The sequence below is a fragment of the Salmo salar genome, chromosome 13 (assembly GCF_965601325.2).
Source record: "Salmo salar chromosome 13, fSalSal1, whole genome shotgun sequence".
In the NCBI taxonomy this organism is placed as follows: domain Eukaryota; kingdom Metazoa; phylum Chordata; class Actinopteri; order Salmoniformes; family Salmonidae; genus Salmo; species Salmo salar.
This window is the reverse complement of record NC_138303.1, coordinates 76,470,651-76,486,103: the sequence shown is the minus strand read 5'-3', so window position 1 is coordinate 76,486,103 and position 15,453 is coordinate 76,470,651. Positions and strand designations below refer to the sequence as shown.

General features: G+C 41.6%; 1 protein-coding gene across 3 annotated transcripts in view; it reads left to right on the top strand.

Annotated features, from left to right (window-relative positions):
- The window catches only part of LOC106567664 (rab5 GDP/GTP exchange factor), a 43,389-nt gene that overhangs the window by 11,976 nt on the left and 15,960 nt on the right, over positions 1-15,453 (top strand). Inside the window, exon 1 of one of the 3 annotated variants that reach the window (XM_045693539.2) lies at positions 1,443-1,594. The exons of the other annotated variants lie outside the window; for them this stretch is intronic. Within the exon in view, the coding sequence (XP_045549495.1) occupies positions 1,593-1,594 (2 nt within the window). The 5' untranslated portion in view covers positions 1,443-1,592. Of the gene's footprint in view, positions 1-1,442; positions 1,595-15,453 lie in introns of those variants that run through there. 3 annotated transcript variants of the gene reach the window in all.

Here is a 15,453-nt window from a genome sequence, read left to right as displayed (position 1 = left end):
GGCCAGCAGAGTTAACAGTCAAGCTGGTTTGTCTTATCCACATGGCATTCTACTGTAGCAGAGGATATGTGCCTATAAGTATTCACCCACTTGGATTTCTTAACATTTATTGTGTTATAAAGTGAGATTACAATTGATTTATCATTTTTTTTGTCAACGATCTACACACAATCTATTGTCAAAGTGGAAGAAAAGTTATAATTTTGTTTAAAGATTAATGAAAAGTAAAACTCAAATATACCTTGATTAAATAAGAATTCACTCCCCTGAGTCAATACATGTTAGAAACACCTTTGGCAGTGATTAGATCTGTGAGTCTTTTTAGGTAAGTTTCTAAGAGCGGAAGGTGCTCCCGAGTGGCAAAAGGCGTCACTGCAGTACCTGGTTCGAATCCAGGCTGCATCACATCCAGCTGTGATTGGGAGTCCCATAGGGTGGCGCACAATTGGCCCAGCATCGTCCGGGTTTGGCCAGGGTAGGCCGTCATTGTAAATAAGAATTTCTTCTTAACTGACTTGTCTAGTTAAATAAATAAATATAAAAAAGAGCTTAGTTTGCACACCTTAATTGTGCATATTTGGCCATTTATTTTCAAAATTCTTCAACCTCTGTCAAGGTGTTGGGGATCATGGCTAGACAGCCATTTTCAGGTCTTGCCATAGATTTTCAAGCAGATTAAAGTCAACTGTAACTTGGCCACTCAGGAACATTCACCGTCTTTTTGGTAAGCAACAATGGTGTAGATTTGGCCATGAGTTTTTGGTTATTGTCCTGCTGAAAGGTGAATGCGTCTCCCAGTGTCGGTTGGAAAGCAGACTAAAACAGGATTTCCTTTAGATTTTTGCCTGTGCTTTGCTCTATTCTGTTTATTTTTATCCTAAAAAAACTCCTTAGTCCTTGCCGATGACAAGCTTACCCGTAACATGATGGAGCCACCATCATGCTTGAAAATATGAAGTGGGACTTAATGATGTATTGGATTTGCCCCAAACATAACGCTTTGTATTCAGGACACAAAGGTCAATTCTAAAACCATAATTCCACCTTGACATTATGGGGTATTGTGTGTATGCCAGTGACCAAAAATCTGCATTTAATCCATTTTAAATTCAGGCTGTAACAACGCGAGCTCATATTGTGGACACATCTATATGTATAAAACAACATCATGGGTAACTCATCTTTTATTTTGTGGGACCAAGTCACACATGAATAGAATCAACCTGCATACATCGATATTTGATACAGATATTCAAATATGATTACATTAAGCTTATTGACCTTTTCAACTGCTCTATTGAATGTATCAAATGTTTCTTTGGAGCTATTCACACAATGGAGAACTCTTGTGAAAGAACGTCAAGGACGTTTTGTAGCCATTGAGTTATGCTGAGCTTATGTGGAGGCGTCCATCTGGTCACTAACATCCTTTTTGCTGCAGTCAGTTCAGACAACCATACTCGTTTGTGTGGTACGGTGAGAGTCAGTGAAGAGTCGTCATTCACCAATAATATATTGGGGAGATGGGGAATGGAAACACCAACTATGCTCGATAGAGACCTGTCAAACTGGGGTAGTCCTACATCATATGTATGTAAGTTCCAATATTTATTACAGAACACAACAGACAATTTGGAATAGGAGCAAGTTTAAGTTGGCAGCATTTCCTATGTCAATTAATTTGTAGTGTATTAGTTGATGATTTCAAATTTCGGGAAGACTTTGGGATATTCATTATGTCCGAAAGTTTATGAATACCTTGTTCAGACCATGATAGGTTTTCCCTTCCAAAGGTAGGGAGTTATTTCTAAATATTGGTGTTTGGGTATGCCATTGCACTTCCCAATTACCAAGTTTTTCAATTTCTTGCCAGGTCTGTATTGAGTGTGTGATGATTGGTCCAAACTGATTACGGCAAAACTTAGGAGATAAAGAAGAGAATAGTACATCTTTCAATGTAAATGGTGACATATTTTCCTCTATTTCCAACCAAGGAAGACCTTGTATCTTGATCAAACCATTTCTTAAGTGGGCGGAGCACGAGAGACAAAGCATATAACTTCAAGTCCGGTAAACCTAGACCCCCAAAACCTTTGGGTTGCTGGAGTGTAGTCATTTTAATTCTAGGATGTTTCCCTTTCCATAGAATTTTATATCTTTCCCAGTACCCGAATGGCGGTGGCAAAGAAATGTAGTCTAGGCAAGACATTCATTCTGACTATCGAAATTCGACCTGATGAAGGTTAGATTAAACCGTCTGCTGTAATTGCAGTTGTGACTGGTTTGTAGTTCTTCGAAACAATTTTTATCTAGAGGGAAAAATGTTTTTATTTTTTCAATTTTGTGGTATCAAATTGGTAGTTAGTCTTGTCCCATCGCTGCAACTCCTGTACAGACTCGGGAGAGGCGACGGTCGAGAGCCGTGCGTCCTCCGAAACTCAACCCAGCCAAGCCGCACTGGTTCTTGACACAATTCCTGCTTAACCCGGAAGCCAGCCACACCAATGTGTCGGAGGAAGCACCTTGTGACCGTGTCAGCGTGCATTGCCGCCCGGCCCGCCACAGGAGCCGCTAGTGTGCGATAAGACAAGAACATCTCTGCCGGCAAAACCCTTCCCTAACTCGGACGACGCTGGGCCAATTGTGCGCCACCCCATGGGTGTCGCGGCCGGCTGCGACAGACCCTGGACTCGAACCAGGATCTCTAGTGGCACAGCTAGCACTGCGATGCAGTGCCTTAGACCACTGTGCCACTCGGGAGGCCCCGGGAAAAATGTTTTTTTTTTCTTCCACTAATGGCACCAATGATAGGGCAAATAGGAGGCTGGACAGCCTTGACGAGTTCCCTGTTAGATGGCGTACTGTGAGGAGCATTGGATACCCATCAAGACCATCGCATAGGGGGTACTGTAAATTATTTTTTAACCTAGTTATAAACATTTAGCCAAATCCATATGATGGGTTCGGATTTCTAAACTTTAAATGTTATTAATCATCAGTTATACTAGAGACATGAGGAGTGCCATAGTCTAGAGTCTACACCAGAAGTTAATGGTTATCTGTAGGAGGAATGTATATGGTGGATGCAGTTAAGCTTGGAATGTTTCATTTTTTAATTTAACCTTGATTTAACTAGGCAAGTCAGTTAAGAACAAATTCTTATTTACAATGATGGCCTACCAAAAGACAAAAGGCCTGCGGGGACTGGGATTAAAAATAAAACAAATAAATATAGGACTGAACACACATCATGACAAGAGACAACACTACATAAAGAGAGACCTAAGACGACAACAACAGCAACACATGACAACACAGCATGGTAGCTGCACAAAACATGGTACAAACATTATTGGGCACAGACATCAGCACAAAGGGCACGAAGGTAGAGACAACAATACATCACACAAAGCTGCCCAAACTGTCAGTAAGAGCGACCATGATTCAGTCTTTGAATGAAGAAATTGAGATAAAACTGTCCAGTTTGAGGTGTTTGCAGCTTGTTCCAGTCGCTAGCTGCAGCGAATTGAAAAGACGAGCGACCCAGGGATGTGTGTGCTTTCGGGACCTTTAACAGAATTGTGACTGTATGTGGAGGATGAGGGCTGCAGTAGATATCTCAGATAGGGGGGAGTGAGGCCTAAGAGTGTTTTATAAATAAGCATCAACCAGTGGGTCTTGTGACAGGTATACCGAGATGACCAGTTTACAGAGGAGTATAGAGTGCAGTGATGTGTCCTGGTGGCAAATCTGATGGCCGAGTGGTAAGAACATCTAGCCGCTCGACAGCATCCTTACCTGCCGACCTATAAATGATGTCGCCGTAATCTAGCATGGGTAGGATGGTCATCTGAATCAGGGTTAGTTTGGCAGCTGGGGTGAAAGAGGAGCGATTACGATAGAGTTAACCCAGTCTAGATTTAACTTTCGCCTGCAGCTTTGATATGTGCTGAGAGAAGGACAGTGTACCATCTGGCCATGCTCCCAAGTACTTGTATGAGGTGACTACCTCAAGCTCTAAACCCTCAGTAGTAATCACACCTGTCGGGAGAGGGGCATTCTTCTTACCAAACCACGTGACCTTTGTTTTGGAGGTGTTCAGAACAAGGTTAGGGGTAGAGAAAGCTTGTTGCACACTAGGAAAGCTTTGTTGTAGAGCATTTTACACAAAATCTGGGGAGGGGCCAGCTGAGACTATATCATCTGCATATAAATGGATGCGAGAGCTTCCTACTGCCTGAGCTATGTTGTTGATGTAAATTGAGAAGAGCATGGTGCCTAGGATTGACCCTTGGGGTGCTCCCTTGGTGACAGGCAGTGACTGAGAGCAGATTTTCTGACTTGATACACTGCACTCTTTGAGAGAGGTAGTTAGCAAACCAGGCCAAAGACCCCTCAGAGACACCAATACTCCTTAGCTGGCCCACAAGAATGGAATGGTCTACCATATCAAAAGCTTGGGCCAAGTCAATAAAAATAGCAGCACAACATTGCTTAGAATCAAGGGTAATGGTGACATCATAGAGGACCTTTAAGGTTGCAGTGACACATCCATAACCTGAGCTGAAACCAGATTGCATACCAGAGAGAATACTATAGACATCAAGAAAGCCAGTCAGTTGATTGAAAAGTTTTCCAACACTTTTGATGAACAGGGCAAAATAAAAATAGGCCTATAACAATTAGATCAGCTTGATCACCCCCTTTAAATAAAGGATGAACCGTGGCTGCCTTTCAAGCAATGGGAACCTCCCCAGAAAGGAGAGACAGGCTTGGTGACGATAGGGTCAGCAACCCTGTACTGAGTGAAGGAAGGATGATGTGAAGGCAAGATAATCACGTGGCAGGCACTGAAAAGGATGAAGAGGTGGATTAGTGAGGAAAGGGGTCGAGGTCAGGTCACCTTAAGGGAGAAGGAACAGTTTATTGCCCGTGTCACATAATTTCCTGCCTAGCAATAGAGATGTAATGTTTTTAGAGATGGAGGACGTCACCCATATTGGGGTGTATGTACTACCACTGGTGGAAATATGTCATTGTCTAAGTTCAGCTGTTCGATCCTTTTGGGTGAATAAACTTGGTTGGAGCTTTCATAGTGTCCGTCAATTTCTTACTCTGATATTTAGAACCTAACACAGTATACCAGAGGTAGAACCATTCGAGATCGTCAAAGGCCTTTTCCGCATCAATTGGCAGGACTGCACAGGAGGGCGGTATATTAGGTGTAATGTGTATTATATGTAGGAGACGTCTCAGATTGTTTGACGAGACCCATTTGATCAGGTTGAACTAGTTTTGGTAAAATGGTTTCAAGACGTTTGGCTAGAACCTTGGCGTACACTTTCATGTCACTGTTAATGAGGGAGAGAGGCTTATGACTTGAAAAAAGATTTGGTTCTTTACCTTTTTTATGTAACAGAGAGATAATTGCATTATTAACATCTCTATTGAAAAAGCCCATTTGAATAGATATTCGTAACATCTCTAATAATATCAGACCAAGTTCAGACCAAAAGGTTAAATAAAATTCAGGTGGGATGCCATCCCATCCAGGGGATTTACCTCTGTTCGTCTTTCAATGTATTGTGCAATTCATTGAGTGTTTATAGGTGCATCTAAAGAGTGTGCATCATCAGAGGAGAGTTTTGCAGTCGATTCAAGCCCTCAAAAAAGGGTCTCTTGCTGTCTGAGGTATTTTGTACTTCAGAACTGTATCATTTTTCATATACATTTTTTAAAATATAGATTGATGGTGAATCATACAAGAGAACATTGTTTCCATTCAGGCTGACAATGTCAGCAAGACTATCATTATTCCGTAATTTACTCACTAAGAGGAAGCTAGGTCTATTTAAAGTCAGATTTAATGATTAATAATTCTCTCTTCGGCGGAGAAACTGTTCTGCTTGTTGACGAGTTAGTAAGAATAAAGTGGAGAACAGTTTGGTTATTTTTTTTTTTAGTTGAGACTTGTCTTCAGACTCTTTGTTGAGGATAAATTCATGTAAATCAGACATGAATTGATCAGAATTCCACTTTTTTTTTAAGGAGTGAGATTAAATCTCCACCTTGTGGCACGATTTGGAGCATTGGTTGTTGATAATTTGCATAAATTTGTAAGATCATTAGGCACACTACATGACCAAAAGAATGTGGGCACCTGCTCGTCAAACATCTCATTCCAAAATCATGGGCATTAATATGGAGTTGGTCCCCCCTTTGCTGCTATATCAGCCTCCACTCTTTTGGGAACGCTTTCCACTAGATGTTGGAACATTGCTGCGGAGACTTGCCACGAGAATTAGTGAGGTCGGGCACTGATGTTGGGCGATTAGGCCTGGCTCGCAGTTGGCGTTGCAGTTCATCCCAAAGGTGTTCGATGGAGTTGAGGTCAGGGCACTGTGCAGGCCAGTCAAGTTCTTCCACACCGATCTCTACAAACAATTTCTGTATGGGCCTCGCTTTGTGCATGGGGCATTGTCATGCTGCAACAGGAAAGGGCCTTCCCCAAACTGTTGCCACAAAGTTGGAAACACAGAGTCATCGCTCCAGAGTCCAATGGCGGCGAGCTTTACACCACTCTAGCCGACACTTGGCACTGCGCATGGTGATCTTAGACTTGTGTTTAGCTGTTCGGCCATGGAAACCCATTTCATGAAGCTGACGTTGCTTCCCGAGGCAGTTTGGAACTCGGTACTGAGTGTTGCAACTGAGGACAGGCGATTTTTACGCGCTTCAGCACTCGACAGTCCCGTTCTGTGAGCTTGTGTGGCTTACCGCTTCGCGGCTGAGCCGTTGTTGCTCCTAGATGTTTCCACTTCACCATAAAAGCACTTACATTTGACCGGGGCAGCTCTAGCAGGGCAGAAATTTGATGAACGGAGCTCCTGATCGCTCTGGAGCAGGTTTTCATCCAGGATCTCTCTGTACTTTGCTCTGTTCATCGTTCCCTCGATCCTGACTCGTCTCTCAGTCCCTGCCGCTGAAAAACATCCCCATAACATGATTCTGCCACCACCATGCTTCAACGTAGGGATGGTGCCAGGTTTCTTCCCGACGTGACACTTGGCATTCAGGCTAGAGAGTTCAATCTTGGTTTCATCAGACCAGAGAATCTTGTTTCTCATAGTCAGAGTTGTTTAAGTGCCTCTTGGCAAACTCCAAGCGGGCTGTCATGTGCCTTTTACTGAGGAGTGGCTTCCATCTGGCCACTCTACCATAAAGGCCTGATTGGTGGAGTTCTGCAGAGATGGTTGTCCTTCTGGAAGGTTCTCCCATCTCCACAGCGTAACTCTGGAGCTCTGTCAGAGTGACCATCGGGTTCTTGGTCACCTCCCTGACCAAGGCCCTTCTTCCCCCAATTGCTCTGTTTGGCTGGGCGGCCAGCTCTAGGAAGAGTCTTGGTGGTTCCAAACTTCTTCCATTTAATGATGAAGGCCACTGTGTTCTTGGGGACCTTCAATGCTGCAGACATTTTTTGATACCGTTTCCCAGATCTGTACCTCAACACAATCCTGTCTCAGAGATCTACGGACAATTCCTTCGACCTCATGGCTTGGTTTTTGCTTAGACATGCATTGTCAGCTGTGGGACCTTATATAGACAGGTGTGTGCCTTTCCAAATTATGTCCAATGAATTTAATTTACCAAGTTGTAGAAACATCTCAAGGATGATAAATGGGATGCACCTGAGCTCAGTTTTGAGTCTCCTAGGAAAGGGTCTGAATACTTATGTAAATAAGGTTTTTCAGTTTTAAATTTTCTATACATTTGCAACAGTTTCTAAAAACCTGTTTCGCTTTGTCATTATAGGGTATTGTGTGTAGATAGAACAATTTGTATTTAATCCATTTTAGAAAAAGGCTGTAACGTAACAAAATTGTAAACAGTCAAGGGGTCAGAATTAGAGGTCGGCCGATTATGATTTTTCAACGCCGATACCGATTTATTGGAGGACCAAACAAAGGCGATGCCGATTAATCAGCCAATTTTTATTTTCTTTTTTTAAATAATTGTATTACTTTTTTTCTCCTTTATTTTTAATTTATATATATATATTTTATTTTTTTGTAATGACAATTACAACAATACTGAATGAACACTTATTTTAACTTAATATAATACATCAATAAAATCAATTTGGCCTCAAATAAATAATGAAACATGTTCAATTTGGTTTAAATAATGCAAAAACAAAGTGTTGGAGAAGAAAGTAAAAGTACAATATGTGCCATGTAAGAAAGCTAACATTTAAGTGCCTTGCTCGGAACATGAGAACATATGAAAGCTGGTGGTTCCTTTTAACATGAGTCTTCAATATTCCCAGGTAAGAAGTTTTAGGTTGTAGTTATTATAGGACTATTTCTCTCTACGATTTGTATTTCATATACCTTTGACTATTGGATGTTCTTATAGGCACTTTAGTATTGCCAGTGTAACAGTATAGCTTCCGTCCCTCTCCTCGCTCCTACCTGGGCTCGAACCAGGAACACATCGACAACAGCCACCCTCGAAGCAGCGTTACCCATGCAGAGCAAGTGACGTTTGAAACGATATTAGCGCGCACCCCGCTAACTAGCTAGCCATTTCACATGGGTTACACCAGCCTAATCTCAGGAGTTGATAGGCTTGAAGTCATAAACAGCGAAGAGCTGCTGGCATTGCGAAGAGCTGCTGGCAAAACGCACGAAAGTGCTGTTTGAATGAATGCTTACGAGCCTGCTGGTGCCTACCATCGCTCAGTCAGACTGCTCTATCAAATCATAGACTTAATTATAACATAATAACACACAGAAATACGACACTTGGGTCATTAATATGGTCGAATCCGGAAACTATCACGTTTATTCTTTCAGTGAAATACGGAACAGTTCCGTATTTTATCTAACGGGTGGCATCCATAAGTCTAAATATTCCTGTTACATTGCACAACCTTCAATGTTATGTCATAATTATGTAAAATTCTGGCAAATTAGTTCGCAACGAGCCAGGCGGCCCAAACTGTTGCATATCCCCTGACTCTGCGTGCAATGAATGCAAGAGAAGTGACCCAATTTCACCTGGTTAATATTGCCTGCTAACCTGGATTTCTTTTAGCTAAATATGCAGGTTTAAAAATATATACTTCTGTGTTTTGATTTTAAGAAAGGCATTGATGTTTATGGTTAGGTACATTTGTGTAACGATTGTGTAACGATGCGCTTTTGTTAAATCATCCCCCGTTTGGCGAAGTCGGCTGTCTTTGTTAGGAAGAATAGTCTTCACACAGTTCGCAACGAGCCAGGCGGCCCAAACTGCTGCATATACCCTGACTCTGTTGCAAGAGAAGTGACACATTTTCCCTAGTTAAAATAAATTCATGTTAGAAGGCAATATTAACTAAATATGCAGGTTTAAAAATATATACTTGTGTATTGATTTTAAGAAAGGCATTGATGTTTATGGTTAGGTACATGTTGGAGCAACGTGTACCTAAGCGATTATATGCAATGCAGGACAGGCTAGATAACTACACATGGTTGATGATATTACTAGTGTAACTAGTGCTTATGATTGATTGATTGTTTTTATAAGATAAGTTTAATGCTAGCTAGCAACTTACCTTGGCTTCTTACTGCATTCGCGTAACAGGCAGGCTCCTCGTGGAGTGCAATGTAAAGCAGGTGGTTAGAGCGTTGGACTAGTTAACCGTAAGGTTGCAAGATTGAATCCCCGAGCTGACAAGGTAAAAATCTGTCGTTCTGCCCCTGCACAAGGCAGTTAACCCACCGTTACAAGGCCGTCATAGAAAATAAGAATGTGTTCTTAACTGACTTGCCTAGTTAAATAAAGGTGTGTAAAAATATATATTTTTTAAATCGGCCAAATCGGTGTCCAAAAATTCTGATTCTTATGAAAAACTTGAAATCGGCCCTAATTAATCGGCCATTCCGATTAATCGGTCGACCTCTAGTCAGAATACTTTCCAAATGCACTGTAGTTATTTTTATTTAACCAGGTTGGCTAGTTGAGAACAAGTTCTCAGTTACAACTGCGACCTGGCCAAGATAAAGCAAAGCAGTTCGACACATACAACAACACATAGCGTATAGTGTACAATTTCCAGCTTCTGAACTAGATGCACTAACTGTGATGAATGTAATCTATCCTTAAAAATGATCGGTGCCTAGCGGAATAAAAAGTGTATTCTTTCAGTAGACATCTTTTTTTATTGTCCCAGGAATGACAGGACAACCTTAATTTCGAACCCTGTGGGGAATTATTTTATAAAGATATAAAGTATTTGGTTGTAATTGTAATGTTGCAATATTTTATAGGCTAACAATGGTGGCCAACCATCCTCGAGGAGAGCCTTAAAAGGGTCAGTGTTGTATTTTGAGACGGGGTTGAATATGTAATAAGTCAATAGGCAGAGTTTTAGCCAAGATTTTTGTCTGATTCTCTACGGTAAAAAAGATGATAATTAATGCATTTTATTTAATGGTTCCTCCCATCATACAACATTGTAAAAATGGTGTTACCGATTTATTTATTTGAGCTTTTGGACAAGTAAAGAATCTGTCCTACTTGTTCAAAAGCAAATGGCAAAAAAAATTTATGTCAAGCTTTGCTTAAAGAGATATTCAATGTCTGATTTCTTGTTACCCTTCTACCAATCGCTGCCCTTCTTTATGAGACTTTCGAAAAGCTCCCTGGTCGTTGTAGTTAAATCTGTGCTAGAAATGCAACACTTGAATGAGGGACCATACGGCTATTGTATGTGTGGGGGACACAGGAAAGGGTAGTCATTCAAAATTCATGTCAACCCCTAATATTTCATACATTGTGAGTCCATGTAAGTTATTATTTTACTACTGAACTAATTTAGGCTTGCCTAAACAAAGGGGGTGAATATTTATGCAATGACTATTTTAGTTGTTTAATTTGTAAAAATGTGTAGAATTATCTTTTCACTTTGACATTATAGAGTATTTGACAAACAAAATCACAATTACATATGTTTCAATCCCACTTTGTAATGTAACAAAATGTGAAAAAAGTCCAAGGGGGTGAAAACTTATGATACCCACTGTATATGATAATTAAAATAGTTTTGGGGCATTAAAGACATTTCCAAATTTGACTAGCTTTGTCCAACCCTCCCTTGACACATGGCGCCTGAGTTTCAAGTTAGGGGAAATTGGAAGAGAAAAAACTCCTTTATGATAAAGCATTGCATGCATCTACAGTGCCTTCGCAAAGTTTTCATACCCCTTGATTTATTCCACATTTTGTTGTGTTACAGCCTGAATTCAGTATTTTATTAAATAGATTTTTTTCGCACCCATCTGAACAAAATACCCCATAATGACAGTGAAAACCCATGTTTTTAGAAATATAAGCAGATTTATTGAAAATTAAATGCAGAAAAATATTACTTACACCCCTTTCCTATGACACTCCAAATTGAGCTCAGGTGCATCAAATTTTCTTTGATCATTCTTGAGATTTCACTATAACTTGATTGGAATCCACCTGTGGCCAATTAAATTGTTTGGACATGATTTAAAAAAAAACACACCTGTCATAAGGTCTCACAGTTGACAGTTCATGTCAGAGCAGAAACCTCACCGTGAGGTCCAAGGAACTGTCCGAGAGAGAATTGTGATGAGACATATATCTGGGGAAGGGTCTAAAACAATTTCTGGAGTGTTGAAAGTTTCCAAGAGCACAGTGGTCTCCATAATTTGGAAAGTGAAGAAATATGGAGCTACCCAGACTCTGCCTAGAGCTAGGTGTCCAACTGGGCAAGAAGGACCTTGGTCAGTGGGATGACCAAGAACCCAATGACCACTCTGACACAACTACAGAGTTCCTTGGCTGAGATGGGACAACCTTCCAGAAGGACAACAGCCTCTACAGCACGTCACCAATCTGGGCTTTATGGGAGATTGGCCAGACAGAAGCCACTGCTGAGAAAAAGGCACATGACAGCACTCCTGGTGTTTGCAAAAAGGCATTGTGAAAGACACTGAGATCATAAGGCAAAAGATCTGATGGTCTGGTGAGACATACAACTCTTTGGCCTGAATGCAAAGCACTACGTCTGGAGGTACAGCTCATCACCCTTCTAACACCATCCCTACCCGGAAGCATGGTTGTGGCAGCATCATGCTATGGGGATGCTTTTCAGAGGCATGAACCGGGATACTGGTAAGGATAGAGGAAACAATGTATGAGGCAAAATACAGGCTAATCCTTGATGAGAACCTGCTTCAGAGTGCAACGACCTTAGACTGGGGGGAAGATTTACATTCCAACAGGACAATGACCCCAAGCATACAGCCAAAGAGACACCGGAATAACTTCAGAACAATAATGTGTAAGTCCTTGAGTGGCACAGCCAAAGCCTAGACTTCAATCCTATTTAAAATCTGTGGAAAGACTTGAAGATTGCTGTTCAGCTTCGCTCCCCATCTCATTTAACCGAGCATGAGAAAAATCTTCATGAAATAATTGGACAAAATCCCAAATCCAGATGTGCAAAGCTGATACGGACATACCCAAGATGACTCCAAGCTGTAATCACCGCCAAAGGTGTGTCATGACGTTGCCCTGTTGGGTGAGATTTATGACCCCCCCCCATAAATACCTTTTCTCTCCACTCTACAGAATGGACTCTTGGAAAGCCCTTTGTTAACACAGAGAGAGTATGGTAACATCAAAAGGTTGGGGAAAGGTACAATATTTCTGTAGTCCAACCAGTTGAAAGTGTCTGTTGGTACTTAAAGAATATGATGTCAGATCAGTTGGTGTCTGGGACATATCTGATGATAGGATGACATAAATTGTATTTTGGAAAGTCTACACATTCTAGTTATCAGATTCACATGGAATTGTTGTGCAATTTAAATGTTTAAATATGAAACTATTTGTGAAAAGATTAAATGTAATTTTAGCTTCTAAATGAGAGAATTGTTTGCATGAGTAAACTATGCTCACTCAGTGGCCATGCCAAAGTGAACAGACATTGATTGAGAACTATGAAACACGCCCTTCTCTCCCTCAATACAAAAGCTTGTTGACGGAAGTCAAACTTAGTTCCTGACGATGTGAGGACTGGTGTCCATACGTTTTAAAAGGGCTAATTTCAACATGAAAGTACAGACAGTCTCCTAATAAGAACGACAGGGTACAACGTATCACCCCTACAACACTACGACCAGAAATATTCTTCAAAGGACAAGGGCGATCTCTGTTGGGCAAACCAGTCTTCCAACTTCGAAGATGGAAGACTGGTTTGTAAATTATATAAACTCAGCAAAAAAAGAAACGTCCTCTCACTGTCAACTGCGTTTATTTTCAGCAAACTTAACATGTGTAAATATTTGTATGAACATAAGATTTAACAACTGAGACATAAACTGAACAAGTTTACAGACATGTGACTAACAGAAATTGAATATTGTGTCCCTGAACAAAGGGGGGGGGGGGGTCAAAATCAAAAGTAACAGTCAGTATCTGGTGTGGCCATCAGCAGCATTAAGTACTGCAGTGCATCTCCTCCTCATGGACGCACCAGATTTGCACAGATGTGCCAGTTCTTGCTGTGAGATGTTACCCCACTCTTCCACCAAGGCACCTGCAAGTTCCCAGACATTTCTGGGGGGAATGGCCCTCACCCTCCGATCCAACAGGTCCCAGACGTACTCAATGGGATTGAGGTCCAGGCTCTTCGCTGGCCATGACAGAACACTGACATTCCTGTCTTGCAGGAAATCACGCACAGAATGAGCAGTATGGCTGGTGGCATTGTCATGCTGGAGGGTCATGTAAGGATGAGCCTGCAGGAAGGGTACCACATGAGGAAGGATGTCGTCCCTGTAATGCACAGCGTTGAGATTGCCTGCAATGACAACAAGCTCAGTCCGATGATGCTGTGACATACCGCCCCTGACCATGAGAGACCCTTGACCTCCAAATTGATCCCGCTCCAGAGTACAGGCTTGGTGTAACGCTCATTCCTTCGACGACAAACGTGAATCCGACCATCACCCCTGGTGAGACAAAACCGCGACTTGTCAGTGAAAAGCACTTTTTGCCAGTCCTGTCTGGTCCAGTGACGGTGGGTTTGTGCCCATAGGTGATGTTGTTGCCGGTGATGTCTGGTGAGGACCTGCCTTACAACAGGCCTACAAGCCCTCAGTCCAGCCTCTCTCAGCCTATTGTGGACAGTCTGAGCACTGATGGAAGAATTGTGTGTTCCCTCCATCATTGCGTTTGTGTAACACTTGGGCAATTGTTGTTGCCATCCTGTACCTGTCCCGCAGGTGTGATGTTCGGATGTACCGATCCTGTGCAGGTGTTGTTACACGTGGTCTGCCACTGCGAGTATGATCAGCTGTCCGTCCTGTCTCCCTGTAGCGCTGTCTTAGGCGTCTCACAGTACGGACATTGCAATTTATTGCCCTGGCCACATCTGCAGCCCTCATGCCTCCTTGCAGCATGCTAAGGCATGTTCACGCAGAGGAGCAGGGACCCTGGGCATTTTTTATTTTTCAGTGTCAGTAGAAAGGCCTCTTTAGCGTCCTAAGTTTTCATAACTGTGACCCTAACTGCCTATTGTCTGTAAGCTAGTGTCTTAACGACCGTTCCACAGGTGCATGTTCATTAATTGTTTATGGTTCATTGAACAAGCATGGGAAACAGTGTTTAAACCCTTTACAATGAAGATCTGTGAAGTTATTTGGATAATCTTTTGAAAGACAGGGTCCTGAGTTTATCTTGCATTTTCCTTTTCTGAATGGGCAGTTATTAGAATGCATAAGATTCTGTATTTACGGTAGCATAGCTCTTCAAGGTGCAATAGAGACCCAATCTCCTTTGTCCCTCAGTCTTCCCGCTCTTTGATTCAAACCCAACCCCCTTCCTTTGTGTAACTAGCCGTCATATCGGTTTCGTCCGCTAGGAACTTTTTATGACATGATTAGTAATCGATGTATGATCCATCCTGTGTATATTCTGTGTGATTATTTAGTAAATAAATAATTAAGCCCATTTTTGTATTGCTGATTCAACTTGTTAGCCAGGGTTTGTGAGGACAACTAAGAATATTACGACGTTCAGATGAGACTGATTAATAATTGACTGCTATTGATATAAAAGATCTTTAAGAGGTTATTCGGAAGACAGCAGCTCTTTAAACACTCTTCCATGGTACCCCAGGTTAGTTACGAGTTAATTGTTGCTTGGTTTAATTCAATCACGTAATCAAACGTTAGGTAATCGATTTGATAAAATAGCCTGTCATAAAATTTAATCAGAGACATGGCAGGTGCTTCTACAAAGTATTGACTTAGGGGTGTGAATACTTGTGTTAATGATCTTTCTGTATTTAATTTTCAATCAATTACATTTTTTCTTCTTCTAAAAACATGTTTTCATGTTGTTCTTATGGGGTATTGTGTGTAGATG